The sequence below is a fragment of the Hyalella azteca genome, unplaced genomic scaffold (genome assembly GCF_000764305.2).
Source record: "Hyalella azteca isolate HAZT.00-mixed unplaced genomic scaffold, Hazt_2.0.2 contig16377, whole genome shotgun sequence".
NCBI lineage: Eukaryota > Metazoa > Arthropoda > Malacostraca > Amphipoda > Hyalellidae > Hyalella > Hyalella azteca.
Window position 1 is genome coordinate 124525 of NW_025946201.1, and position 13713 is coordinate 138237.

The window sequence follows — 13713 nt, forward strand, 5'->3', positions numbered from 1 at the left end:
TGAAGCTCATTATGCAAATTCATTACCGTAAAAATGGAAAAAAGCCACACCTTTTCAGGAACCACAATTTGCTTTGCTTACAAAAATTATTCGGATTTGGTGGAAATGAAAGAAAATTCAAATTCAAAATCGAAAGAAATTCAAAATATTGGAGGCGATTGATTCACTGCATAGTATTTGAGGCATCCGAAGAATCATATCACAGGCATCTGATCCATCGTAGTAAATTCATCTGATGAATCATATCTGGGGCAGCAGATCAATTGCATCAGAGGCAGTGATCATTCATATCAGAGGCAGCTGATGAATCATATACGAGGTAGCTGATCAATCATATAAGAGGCCGCTAATAAATAATATCAGAGACAGCTAATCAATCCTATCATTTGCGGTTGATTGTCGAACCCATATCAAGTTGAACATCATAATACAAATAATGTANATGTAGACACAACCAGAGACTGGCACCCATCCGAGGTCGAGTTGTGCATCATAATACATATGATGTAGACACAAACAGAGACTGGCACCCAGCCAAGGTCGAGTTGTGCATCATAATACATATTAGGTAGAAATAACCAGAGACTGGCACCCAACCGAGGTCGAGTCGTGCATCATAATACATATTAGGTAAATATAACCAAAGAGTGGCACCCAGCCGAAGGTGTAAGCTGCAGGAACCATCAGTGTAGTCACTTCCTAGGTTACGGGGCTGGTCTCAATCTGAAAAAGGATGGAAATTACCTCACAGATCGTACAATTTTGTTTCGTTGAAAGCTATATTGATTCTTAGAGATCATGTATTGTTTCGTGAATTTTTTATAACCAAAGGATTCGTTCATTTGCAATCGGCAAAGGTCAGAATCAAATCTTCGTTTGGTTTGGTCATATTTATGCATAAAAATAGGAAAAAATGGTTTCAATTATAAGATTTCTAACAGATTATCACAGCAGATCTAGCATAATGACTAATAGTATCAAAATTAAAGCCCAACAGGCTCACAGTGTATAAAATTAAATTCCAAAAAGACAAAAAACATTAAAAAAAAAACTACTTCAATGCGGCGGAAACAACATGGAGGGTTTGCAGTAAATATATCCTGAAATTAAAGTTTAGTGGAAATTTAAATAATAATAACTTTTTCAATTCTTAAAACAATTTAGGGGATAAGTTGCCAAGGGGACTCGATCATCACCTTAACGTCGCCATTGATGTATGCGTCGTTGTCGTAAACGTAGCGAACGCTGGGCTCGGTCTTCGGGGCAATTCTCTGCAGCTCATGCGCTGGTCTGAAATCTGCGGTGGCCGATATCATCTCTTTGAATGTCTGGAAAAATTAAAAAATTTTATTGAAATCTGAGTTACCTGTTTAGTACAAATTGATAACTAACACTTTCGTGTCAGTTTAAAAAAAAGAGTTCACATTTTTGGCTCGACTTTCAACACTCAAAGATTGACTACACGGAATTCCTTCAGTTAAAGCGTTAAAATAGATAAACTTGACCAAAAAATCTGTACCTATTTTTGGGGGATTATTAAAAGGGTCAAAGGATCCGAAAATTTTGAATCCAAGGTGTCGAAAAATCAATAATTTATAACACATTTTAAAGCACTTCAAAAAGCAAATATGTACTACCTGACTGTTAAATTAGGTTGTTGGTTATGACCAATGATCATTAATCTAACAGCCAGCTGTTGAGTAGGTTGTTCGATTTGGCCAATAAGCAGCGCCTATTCCTACAAGCTGTTTAAGTAGTTTGTTTTATGGAACAATATGGCACACCTACTACCAAGCTCTTGAAATAGGTTGCCGGATAAGGTCATAATTCAAAATTTGCCCCTAGCCGCTCAATTAAGTATGTTGTTTGGAATGACCAGTAAGCCACTCCTATTATCGAGCTGTTGAAGTAGGTCGTTCGACTTGGTCAATAAGCTACACTTACCAAATAGCTTTTTGATCACTGGTTGTCGGATTTGATAAATCCGCAGTACCTACTCCGTGGCTATTGAAGTTGATTTTTAATAACTAATAATCAACATCTATCACGTAACCATTGAAGTAGAGTGCTTGATACGATAAATTAAACAAAATTGTTAATTTNCCATTGAAGTAGAGTGCTTGATACGACCAATCAAAAAAAACTTCATTTCCTTCACGATCCTGCACCTCAAAATATTACAATGGTCTTGATTTTCATGCACTTACTCTTTTGTTATAGAAGATCTCATAGAGAGCAGACACTGGGAAGCTGAGCAGAGGCAGCACCACAAGGGACCATCCAAAGCCTTGCACTAAGGGAGGATAAACGTAGCTCCCGTAGTAGGCAGGAGTGTAATTGTAAATAGAGAAGAACAGCACAGCCTGGGGTCGGTAGAAAGTACAATTAGATATAAGATACTTTTACAAATCATTAAGAATATAACGAAATATACAATTTAATTTTGTTTGAGCAACTTGTGTTGAAATAAATGAACGCCATTGTCATAATTTCTCGGTAGCGATGGCAGAAAATAATTTTGACGATTAAGAATTGGACGGGGGAAGTGGGAGTTGAACAGGTGGTGAGGGTGATAGCTTTGGCTTATACCGCACGTGGGCGGTAAACAAGATTGAGCGCATGAGGTAGAAGACACAACAAAATTCACCGGATCAGTGATAGGATCAGCAGAGGGCTTAAAATTTGCAAGGCCTAGTCTATGCAAAACATGCAGGATCATTCCCTAAAACTTTGACTATTTCGTCCAAGATGGTTGCAAAGTCAATTGTGGATGTAACTCTGAGAATAATGCAGCGTACGAATGGGCCCCTAGTTGATAATTCCAAGATAACTACTAACATTTCTTTTAAGTGAGTGAGTGGAGTGACATATAGCGGGAACTCACTGTAAAGTTACCGCTGTCAAAAATCACATTAATGCTGAAAATTATAACTTGTGAATCGGAACTGTTAGAATCGCAAGCAGTTATGATATTTTTTATTCGCTCTCTCGTACGTTAGAGCGAATAACCATCTAACTCTAACAGTTCTAACTAAACCAGTACGACAGGAAAGCTTATAAATTTGTCGGTAAAAAGAGGGATGTTACATACCAGCAGCACTAAGGGAGTCAAAAAGGTCCATGTTGTTGCCCAGTACGCAAAGAAAGGCAATGGTACGTTGACTTCCATCTCGACTTGGATATTCTTCATGAATCGCTTGAAACCTTGAAGGAAGAATTAGTTCTACACATATGGAATAAGAAATACGTAGAAAATTATGGTAGGTGCACGATTACAATCTGTTGTAAAAATAACTTGCGCAACTTGCTTGCTTGAAGAAGTTTTTCTTTTTACAGTTTATTATTGTTTTAATATAAGTCGAAATAATCTTGACTATGGTTTCCTATCCAAAGTTTGCATTATAGCCTAAAAGAAGAGCTAGACCTAATTTTGCATAAATTTCTCCGTTGAAACTTTGAATTAGAAAGGCACCCATCAACAATGAAGAAAGCATCTTCAGAGTTAACAATTCCATTTTCATCATACTTCTACTGGTTTTTTTCCAGAGGAGATTTTAAAGACACGTTGACCGTTCAAGGGACTCAAGACAAAGCAATCAGGCCAATATTCTTCATGAAGTAGGTATTCAGGCGGGGAAACAAAAACGGGCACGTGCTAAAAACCGCATTTGGAACACCATTTAAAACAGCAAAAAACTGCATTTGAAGAAAATATCAAACGGAATCGGTTGTGTAAATTTATCACAGACCATGCAAATGCAAGCATGAAAAAACGAATAAGTCATGCCATAATGAATTGATACGTAATTCAACACAAAACAAATGAAGATATTTGTGAAGATATCGTTTTTTACTTACTAATTACAATCACAAGTAGGTAGAAGAAAAATTGAAAGACTGTAAAATGTGTACTTGTTCCAGTGATCATTGAGTGTTCTTTATTCCATATACTATGGCTTCCATAATGCATACACCAACAGCAGTCAACATGATTGCTCACCGATTTAATGCGTCACCGTCTCATATTTTATTGAATGAAAATGTTCATAATGAACATACAAACAGCAGTCAACATGACTGCTCACGGATTGAACGCCTCACCGTCCCCTAAGTTTAACCACGCCTCAATTGTTAACAAATAGCGAATTAAATGTCCAATGAAGTTCAGGATAGCCAGCAGGCAACTTGAATTCTTCAATTATGAAGTCAACAATTGATTTGGGGGCATGATATAGCAAGAGTTTTCGATCTTATTATTTAATTCTTAATCGATTAATTATTCTGGACCGTTTCATTGTATGCAGCTGAAAATGTGAGCTGTACCTGCAATTTCCTATGAGGATGAATTTGATATTTAGCGAAATTAGAATTTAGCGAATTCTCTCAATTATGGAAAAAAATCACTATTGTGCTCGCCATGTCCGTCTGTCCGTCTGTCTATCTGTCTGTCCGTCTGTCACTTCACGTTTTCGTCGATTAGAAAATGCGCTCTCTGTCACTCACTGCAGTGAGTACTGAGTTATATTTTTTAGATATTTGAGTGCAAAAATAATAAGTGCAATATCCCGCTTTCCGGCAACATTAAAAGGTATTGACATAATTTTCTAAGAGTTTGTCTTACCGTACAGATAAGAGACCGTTATGAGTTCAACAATGGCGTATACGATGACCGCCAGCCACCCGGAGTACCAGTTGAAGAGCTCGAACAAAAACGCGCCCCCCTCCAGACAATACGCGATGCCACATAGAAACATGCAGAGGCACAGTACGCAGACGACCAGAGGCTTACGCTCGCGTAGGGACGTAAACTGGTCGAATATGGCCGATGTGAGCGTCTCGACAAACGCAAACTGAAAAAAATGGGCAAAATTAAGTTATGCACAGCACAAGACACGCGTAATTTTGCGTTTTTTCCAAAGCATTAAAGATTTTTCGAGGTGATTATTTTTCGATCTTTTTGATAATCATGAACGAATATAATAATGAAAAATTAACAGTCTTTATCCGGACTCGGTAGTCTCAAATTCATTGAGGAACGCCTATGCCCACAAACAATTAAGCCGAATGCATACCAGCAGCGGATTTAGTTATAGAAATCAAATTTATTCCTTAATTTGAAGCAATCCATAATTTTTGAGATGACTAACAATTCCCAGTTTTAAATGCTTCAAGTTCGGTAAACATTATACCTGGGAGTCGAGCCCCAAGGTGATGAACATGGCGAAGAAAAGGCATGACCAAAGTGGCGGTAGAGGCATCATGGTCACGGCGGCAGGGTAAGCGATGAACGCTAGACCAGACCCTGACGACACCACATCCGTTACCTGAAGGTCAGTGAGTCAGGAAAAGCTAGAGGGTAAATGCAGGAAGGACCACAGTTTGCAGTTCAGAGCACAAAAAAAGCTAGAGGGTAAATGCAGGGTGGCTCAGTGTTTGAAGATTAGTGTACAATGATTGAAGAATCGAGTTGTGGGTTCGATCCCAGCTTCCATGCAACAGTTCTGGTCAAAATCGGCGAGGTGGCCGGGCGGTTAAGAGAAAAGCTAAATTTGAGCAGTGAGATGAATGGTTGAGACGCGCAACAAGCTGTGAAAATTCTACATGTTCAGGATCAGCGACAGGTCTAATAGCGTTATCAACGCTGTCACCGCTACAATTCTATAAATTCACTACAAATTTAATATTCTCTGATCGCCGAATATCATGCGTCGTCCCTTTAACAAATGAACCAATACTTCTTTATCGCCAATTAAATAAACAGGCGCTATTTATATTATTTTTAGGCTGGTAACAAACTAAATAAATAAAAATAAAATGAGTATTACTGACTACTTTTTTCATGACTCATTCAAGTTTCTCGATTATGCATTTCTTATATGATGCCACTCTGAACCAATATCGTCAGTTATGAAACGAATGCCCGACAGAAAGACAAACAGAAAATGCGTGCATTTTCGACTAGCCCGAATGAGTCATATTGACTCACTCAATTCTCCGAGTTCAGCCTCGAATCTTACCTCGACTCCAGCAGACGTTGCCATGAAGCCGAGAATACTGAATATAACAAAACCAGCAAACACTGACGTCACGCAGTTGCTGATCGCAATCACAATCGCATCTCTGAAAATGAAAGGTCAGAACTTTTCACACTTCTTTTATCAGCGGTGGAATATAAGTGACCTTATTTTACCATTTTGAATTCATTTGATGCCCTAGGCTGTTCTAACTTCAATAGATACACATTTAATTACACATATTCAACAGTTGCACATTAATATAAATAAATGTAACGAAATAGCCTAACAAAATTTAGAGACGTGTGCGATCCTGTATTTTGGCCGCCCAGGACTCTGGGAGCACGTAAATCAGCTTCTCTGTGTCCGCTTCGGCTCAGGGTTCGACAGGCAGCCTCTGGGCAGCTGGTTAGCTCGATACGACTCGGCTCGGACAACCCTTGTCATTTTCTTAGGCGACTATAAAGTCGGGTAGGAGATTCTGACCGCAAACTGATTTTGATCGGGTGGCCACGCATACCCAGAAAAACTTTGCGCAGGCGCGGGGTGTAGTGACTATTCGGCCGAAGCCTAGGTGGTCCCCAAATTTTGTTAGGGTAGTTTCTTTAGACATCTCTTGAGTTTTGATGCATGCAGTTCTTCATGTACAATGATAGTATAATTACGAAATTTAGGCACATAATATTCAATATCTCACTATTTTATGCATTTGTTGGATGAAACAAACTGTTCTGGAATCGTCATTCCAGAATTGGAATCATCGTTCTAGATTCCAGAAAATCAGCCCGCATGGTTAGTGGGTTAGTGATAACTATCAAACAATAAACAGTAAAGAGCTCTTTTTCTTCTCCCCTATATTTTATATCAGATTTAAGCACAACCTCCGTCAACTCTAAACTATTCCAAAAAAAAATTAACAAAACTCACCCTCATTCGATAGCTTAACGACACCTCCAGACAGATGAAGCTCCCGACAAAGTTTGGTACACCGGCTCACATACAAAAACTTTGAGCTCAACATTCAGCCGCCCTTTTAAACGCTGCATTAATCATAGAATGATATGCCCCTGAAATTTCGACTTAGAGTAGGCTAAAATGAGTTCTCAAATCCTTTCATTTACTAAATTTTCAACCGATTATGTGTTTGAATGTCATCATGTATTATATTATGTAAGCGGTAAGCATGGTTACAATTTACATATTATGAGAAAATTTTCTCCTGCTAACCTCATGCAATTGACTTTAAATCCGTTGTATGAAGCCAAAACGATGAGACCACCAAAGGCCGTTGATAAAGAGAAGAAGATTTGGGCAGCTGCGTCGTTCCAAACTTCGGCTTCCATCAGCCTGCTCATATTCGGCTTCAGAATATAGAACTCTATTCCTTTGTAAGCTCCCTCGAGTGTGATACCTGGGAAATAGTACTTTTTACAACTAAGAAAGCATTTTCTAGTGCATTCAAATTAATAACTTTAATATAATTATTGAACATAGATTTTGAGTGAAAATTTTAGGGTTTCAATGAAAAATAGAATTTAACGGTTCACTCAATCGTTTAATGTGTTCATACCACTCTTCTGAAACAATTCTCATAGTGTACCATTTAATTTTCTATCGAGTTTAGAAGTAGCATAGTAGATCCGTGTTGCAGTAGCATAGTAAATCCATAGAACTTAGAATAGTTTCCTTTTACAAAGAATTCTAATTAAGTTTACTGGTTAACTAGCTATGGAAAGCTTTAGAAATCATTTTTGCCTATCGTTACCTTCTGTAAGTTAAAGTTCTAATAACCTTTGAAACACTTTTCCTGAGTTCCAATTGACCTAATTTTCCAAATTACCATGTTATTTGACTCTCCTCAACCAAATCTCATCATAACCCCGTATTTATTGTCCGAGAAAACGCTATTGTTTTTCCGTATTGAATCTAAGCTAATCTATGTATGTTTGGCCCATATCAACGTGGATGACATTTCAGCCAGATTGACTGAATTTTCGTTCTTTAGTTGGAGAAACACTGCTGCTATTTATCAGTGAACTGCTGTGCATCATGCTGCTGTATGATTCACAAATGCGCTGTGGTGATGGCCACAAATATTATGTTGATTTGCATGTTAAACGAGAATCAAATGATTACCATTAACTGGTGCATTAATTTTGATGGTAGATAAACTATTCAATGTACTCTGAAACCCTTTTGGTCCTTAATATTGCTCTTGGGTCGCTTCCTTAAATATTTGCCTCACCTCTTACAAACAGGATCACCAAGACCACATAGGGGAAGATTGCCGTGAAGTACACGACTTTACCAGAGCTCTTCACTCCTTTAACGAGGCAAGCGGCGATGACCAACCAAGCTAAAGCCAAGCAGCCCACCAATTCCCATCGAATACTTCCCATGTCTGACCACGACCGGCCGTTGATACCGAGCATTCGACTTCTGAAAATTTAAATATTAATTTTTTATAAACGATGATTTTGGACATCATAGTAAAAAAATTGCAACACGCTTCAAGGGTTATCTTGCATTGAAGATAAATATATTTTTCATTCATTGTTGAATGAAAAAATATCTCACTTTCAGCTAGTTGGACTGTGTTTTTTTTTTCGTCAAACATATTGCATATACTTGATTCTAGGACGAGTACGACTGAAATCAAGACTCATCCTAACTATGCTTTACTTTTAATTGCAACATTTAAAAAAAGGTTTATGTGTAAAAGATTATTATGTTGATCATTTCGCCAATCGTTCAATCTTAAAAAGTTTAAATGATTAACTCTCAAGTCTCAAAAAAAAGTAAAGTCTCAAGAGTTATAAGTGCTCAGGTATCACCTGTAGTAATCCTCAGCTGCGGAATATCTCTTGACTGCGAGCTCGGCCCTGATGGAGATGTTGTTCGCCGTGAGGCAATGCGTTGAATTAACGGCTTCCAGGGAGTCGATACCGCAAAAAGTGTCCGTGTTGTGACACTCGCCGGCGTAGTAATACATTGATTCGTTCCGACACATCGCGTTCTCTTCAAATGTGTAGCAGTCTGCATTGAGACACGTTAAATAATCTGAGATAAGACACGAGCATAAATTCGGCGTTAAATTTACGAAACAATCTCGGATGCGACACGTGTAGAAATTGAGAATAAAATATGCGCAAAAATAAAGGGAGAAACATGGGTTTCAATCTGAGACGTGATATAAGAAACAATTCAGGAGTACATGTACAGTTTTGTAATGTACGCGTGCGACAATCTATATACAACATGACGCTTTCTGTGAGCCTAGAGTAGACACATTCTGAAATTTAGGATGATACACTGCTATAATCTAGGACGAAACACGGTCAATAATCTAAATAATAAACGGGTTACAGCATAAGATAAGACTCGTGTTACAATCTAGATTAATCCTTATTTACAATTTAAAACTAGAAACTAGTGAAAAGTACACGAAAACTTCACATTTTGTGAATGATGATTCACCGAAATAACAGATGATGCATTGATGGAGGGAGATAAAAATATATATTAATGACGATGATTCGGCAACAATAAACGACTCCTGATTGAACGTTACATGTCTCACATTCATATGAGGCACTCTGTGAAACAAAAATTAGATTAAATAATCAAAATTATTCAATTATCTTATTATGGTATACAATTAAAATTTTGCAAATCCCGATTAATCTTCGTCGTTCTGCAAATCGTTCTTTACAAAGAATCGAAGCAAAGTTCGCGAACATTCGTACTAGCACCAGAAACTTTTCACTTGACCTGTAATTAGTGTTAAGCTTCTGGCCACTGGTTGTAATCCCTGCACGCAAATTACAAAAATAAGTTTATGGTATCTTCCTAAGCCATGCTGTATCACCACCTCAACGGCAATCAAGCGTCGCTCACTAGCAACAGCGAATATGTATTCACCTCGGTGCCGTTACCCCTAAGCTAATGTAACAGTAACATTATGCGCGAACAGTAAAATAAATCTTCTCGAATTTGTGAATCCGCATGACAATTGTGTATACGACTATCTGATTTAATTTCTGGAGCTGAATAGATGATTGGAAAATACAATTTGAATCTAGAATATTATCAATGTATTAATGCAATACTCACCTCCAGTTAGAGGGCAGAGTTTAGGGAAGAGTATATTAGGACCCAGGCTGACGTATTGTCCGAGCGCGAGTTCCATGAAGAAAAGCGGTATCCCAGCTACCAGGAGCATGATGGTGTATGGTATCAGGAACGCCGCTGCAAATTACAATCATTAGGAGTGGAAAATTGTCAGCAGAAGACAAAACTTATTAATGTCGACAAGCAACTTTTCCTTTACTGAAACATAAAAATCTTATTAGATATTAATGCCGGGGAGATCTAATTTTAATCAAATATTTATAATATACGTTTAAAAATTACTTTTTAAAGACAACACTTCCAAAGAATCCAGTGTCTCCAATCTTACAGATGTACAATGAATTTCTCATTTAATTTTCGAATATTAAACAAAATAATTTTTCAATTTTTTTAATATATAAAATTTTTTAATATATAATTTTTTTCAAAATTATTTATTCTGATAATTGATCCATGCATTGCCTCTGACTTCATACAAGTGTGCAATATTTAAAAAAATTAATTTTTCATTTTTTTAATATATAAAATTTTTTAATATATAATTTTTTTCAAAATTAGTTATTCTGATAATTGATCCATGCATTGCCTCTGACTTCATACAAGTGTGCAAAATTTCAGATCAATTAGACAGGTAAAAGTGTGTCAAATATCAGTTATAAGAGATGTAGCTGACAAAATTATTTTTCAATTTTTTTTAATATTAAAAAAATTTTTGATTTTTAAAATCATTTTTATTTTGACATTTGTTTCATGCATTGTCTCCAACTTTACACATGTGTGCAAAATTTCAGATCGATAGGACAAGTAGAAGTGTATTAAATTTCGATTACAAGATTTGTAGCAGGCAAACAAACAACTAGAAGTGAAGTTAAAGAGAAGTGTTGCAAAAATATAGAAATTAAAACATAATCAAGTTATTACATTTAATCTAGACTCACCTCCACCATTCTTGTAACACAAATATGGGAAGCGCCAGACGTTGCCAAAACCCACAGCAAATCCGAGGCAGGAGAGGAAAAACTCGCATTGATTGCTCCACTCGCCGCGGTTGTCGGGATTTAGAGGGGTTTCCTCCACCGCTCGTGCTTCCATAGCTTGGCCATTCTCGTCATTAACATTAAATTTATCTTTTCGACGAGTCATTATATCTTAAATATTTCCAATTTAAACTATACGTAACAGGATAACAATGATTATGTAGTGTGAATGATAATAGACGAACTCAACTTCACCAAATGAACTCGCATGCGGGCACGGTATAAGGGCTGCGAAATTGGTGCAAATGCCTTATGAAATGGCAATGAACTGAAAATAAATAAAAAGAATTAGGAAAAAATCAATTACTTTCATGAATATTTTCCCCGACATTTACATTGAGTCATCAATTCCAAATCAACAAAAAATTCAATGCCCAGTTATCAAACTATTGTTCGTTGCGATTCTAGCAGGTAAAGTTCTTTATAGGTTATTAGCTGGTTATCCAGGCATTACCAGGATTCGGTAATTCCTGCAATTTTAGCATCCTACTATCCCGAATATCGTAACTCACGTGATCCTAAATCAATTTTAAAGTCTAAGGTAAATTTTATATCAAATACTTTCCTCTCTGTATTGCAAACCTTAATATTATGTCACCAAGGATACATTTTAGGTCTATGTAATATCCCCCACTCTATCAATATCCTGGATGCGTTCTCAATGTACTTACGATGCCAGGCGCTTCAAACACACACATACACAATCTGGCATACATGGACACAATCATACATGGACACAAAAAATCTTTAACAAATATTTATAAAATTAGCGAGTGAACGTTTGTAGTTGCCACGTGAATTGACATAAGCCATGTTTGGAAAGCTTTGTTTCGATAATTTTGTTTAAAGCCGCAATAATTCATAATGTAAATGTAGAAATTTTCGAAATTTTAACGGAAGTTCAAATTCACTTTATGAGCCGAGTACAAAATGACGAAAATAAATTTGATGAGTAGAATTAACCACTTGGGAACTTGAATGTTCAAACCGAAATGACAGTGTTAACATCTAGAATTCTTGAATCTAGAACATTTAGAATTCCTAATATCATGAATTCTAAAGCCTTAAATTGTCACTAAATAATTATTCCTATCCAATAGTTGATTATGAGATACATTACAATGGGGATTTCCTTCGTGATAACAAATTTGTATAAACAGACAACTATTCGATTATTTTCCTTGTTCGATATAGAAAAGGTTTTAAAGTCTTTGTATACACGAAAACACGAAAATTTGAATCTTTTCCTGACAAGCTCTCTTGTATACACGAAAGTTTTAAAATCATTCTCATCTATATTGCTTCAAATGTTGAAATGTGCATTGATCATTTCAGGGCTGAACTCGCACCCGATGCGGAAGAGTCTCAACCTCAGCTTCAAGTCTTACATCGTCATGACAGTGACATAGGGGTGCGGAAATGGCTCTGAAAATGACCACGTCTTAAAGGTTCAATTATTCGCAGACGGCAACAGAAACGTCGCCTTCAGCAACCGCAGTGCAAGTGTCGAATGAGCGAGTAAAATTATGCATGTCTGAGAAAATTACAGCTTTAAATCAAGGTAATAAAACGAGAACTTACGGCCTTACGAACTAAAATTCAATATAAATATTGTAGTTTGTCTTTGATTTGTGTTGTTGCCATGAATAGCGAATCCATTAATTTATTATATCATGGATTTCCGTTGACAGTAGAGACCGATGACGTGTATATGAAAGATCGAAGATAAAACTGAAAGAGCTGTTTGTGAAGTAGCTCAATTACAAAATTGATTGTTCATCTCACATATGAAATGTCGAGATATAACGGAGTAACCGCAGCTTGGTTGAATAACATTTATGAGCTAGCACGTTTTTGCTGGGATTCTTTGAAGTATGAATTGTGTTAACGAGCATTAGGCTTTGCCATGAATGGTCTTGTGCCGAATCTTTCACTCTGACTCTACTGTACATTTATTTGGGATTTTCATCGACTGTGTCTCATTTGAGGAGTAATATCAAATCTTACGTGAAGAAACATTCCATATCTCATGTGATGAACCATGCCATATATCATGTGATGAAGCTATCATATCTCATAAGGGGAACCATATCATATCCCATGTGATGAACCTATCATATCTCATAAGGGGGACCATACCATATCTCACGATAAGGGAAACCATATCATATCCTATGTGATGAACCTATCATACCTCATAAGGGGAACCATGTCATATCTCATGTAAGGATCTACACCACAACTCATGCTAGGACCCATAGAGAATCTTAAGCTAGGATCCATAAAGCATCTTATATGAGATTCCGTAGAGTATCGAATGCGATTCATATCGAATGTGCGGAACCATCCCACATCTCGTGTCACACAAATTTTTAATTCTAAAGTGTTTTCCAAATTAATTTTACAATAGGAAATAGTGTGCCGTAATATATCATGAGGGCAATATATTAAGAGCCATCAGGCATGGAATGTATCAACTTTTATTGGCATAGTTATGCTTCAAATAAATATTATTCAAATATGCGGTGAAT

The 13713-nt window shown here is 36.8% G+C and overlaps 1 protein-coding gene across 1 annotated transcript; it reads right to left on the reverse strand.

Annotated features, from left to right (window-relative positions):
- Positions 1-452: 452 nt before the first annotated feature.
- Positions 453-11301, reverse strand: LOC108679907 (sodium- and chloride-dependent glycine transporter 1). Its single transcript, XM_018168645.2, has 12 exons — positions 11084-11301; positions 10128-10262; positions 8849-9050; positions 8260-8453; positions 7242-7425; positions 6018-6120; positions 5190-5324; positions 4622-4850; positions 3092-3204; positions 2208-2363; positions 1197-1328; positions 453-723 (listed from the first exon to the last, which is right to left on the reverse strand). Exons 1-12 carry the CDS (start codon positions 11286-11288, stop codon positions 700-702), a joined length of 1812 nt encoding a protein of 603 aa, XP_018024134.1. The 5' UTR covers positions 11289-11301; the 3' UTR covers positions 453-699.
- Positions 11302-13713: the final 2412 nt, after the last annotated feature.

Coding starts and splice junctions, on each gene's coding strand:
- LOC108679907 (XM_018168645.2), bottom strand. CDS start 11,288: ATGACTCGTCGAAAAGATAAATTTAATGTTAATGACGAGAATGGCCAA. Junction 9,051..10,127: donor ACTCTGCCCTCTAACTGGAG/GTGAGTATTGCA, acceptor GTCTCAATGCAG/ACTGCTACACATTTGAAGAG. Junction 3,205..4,621: donor AACGGTCTCTTATCTGTACG/GTAAGACAAACT, acceptor TCTTCCTTCAAG/GTTTCAAGCGATTCATGAAG.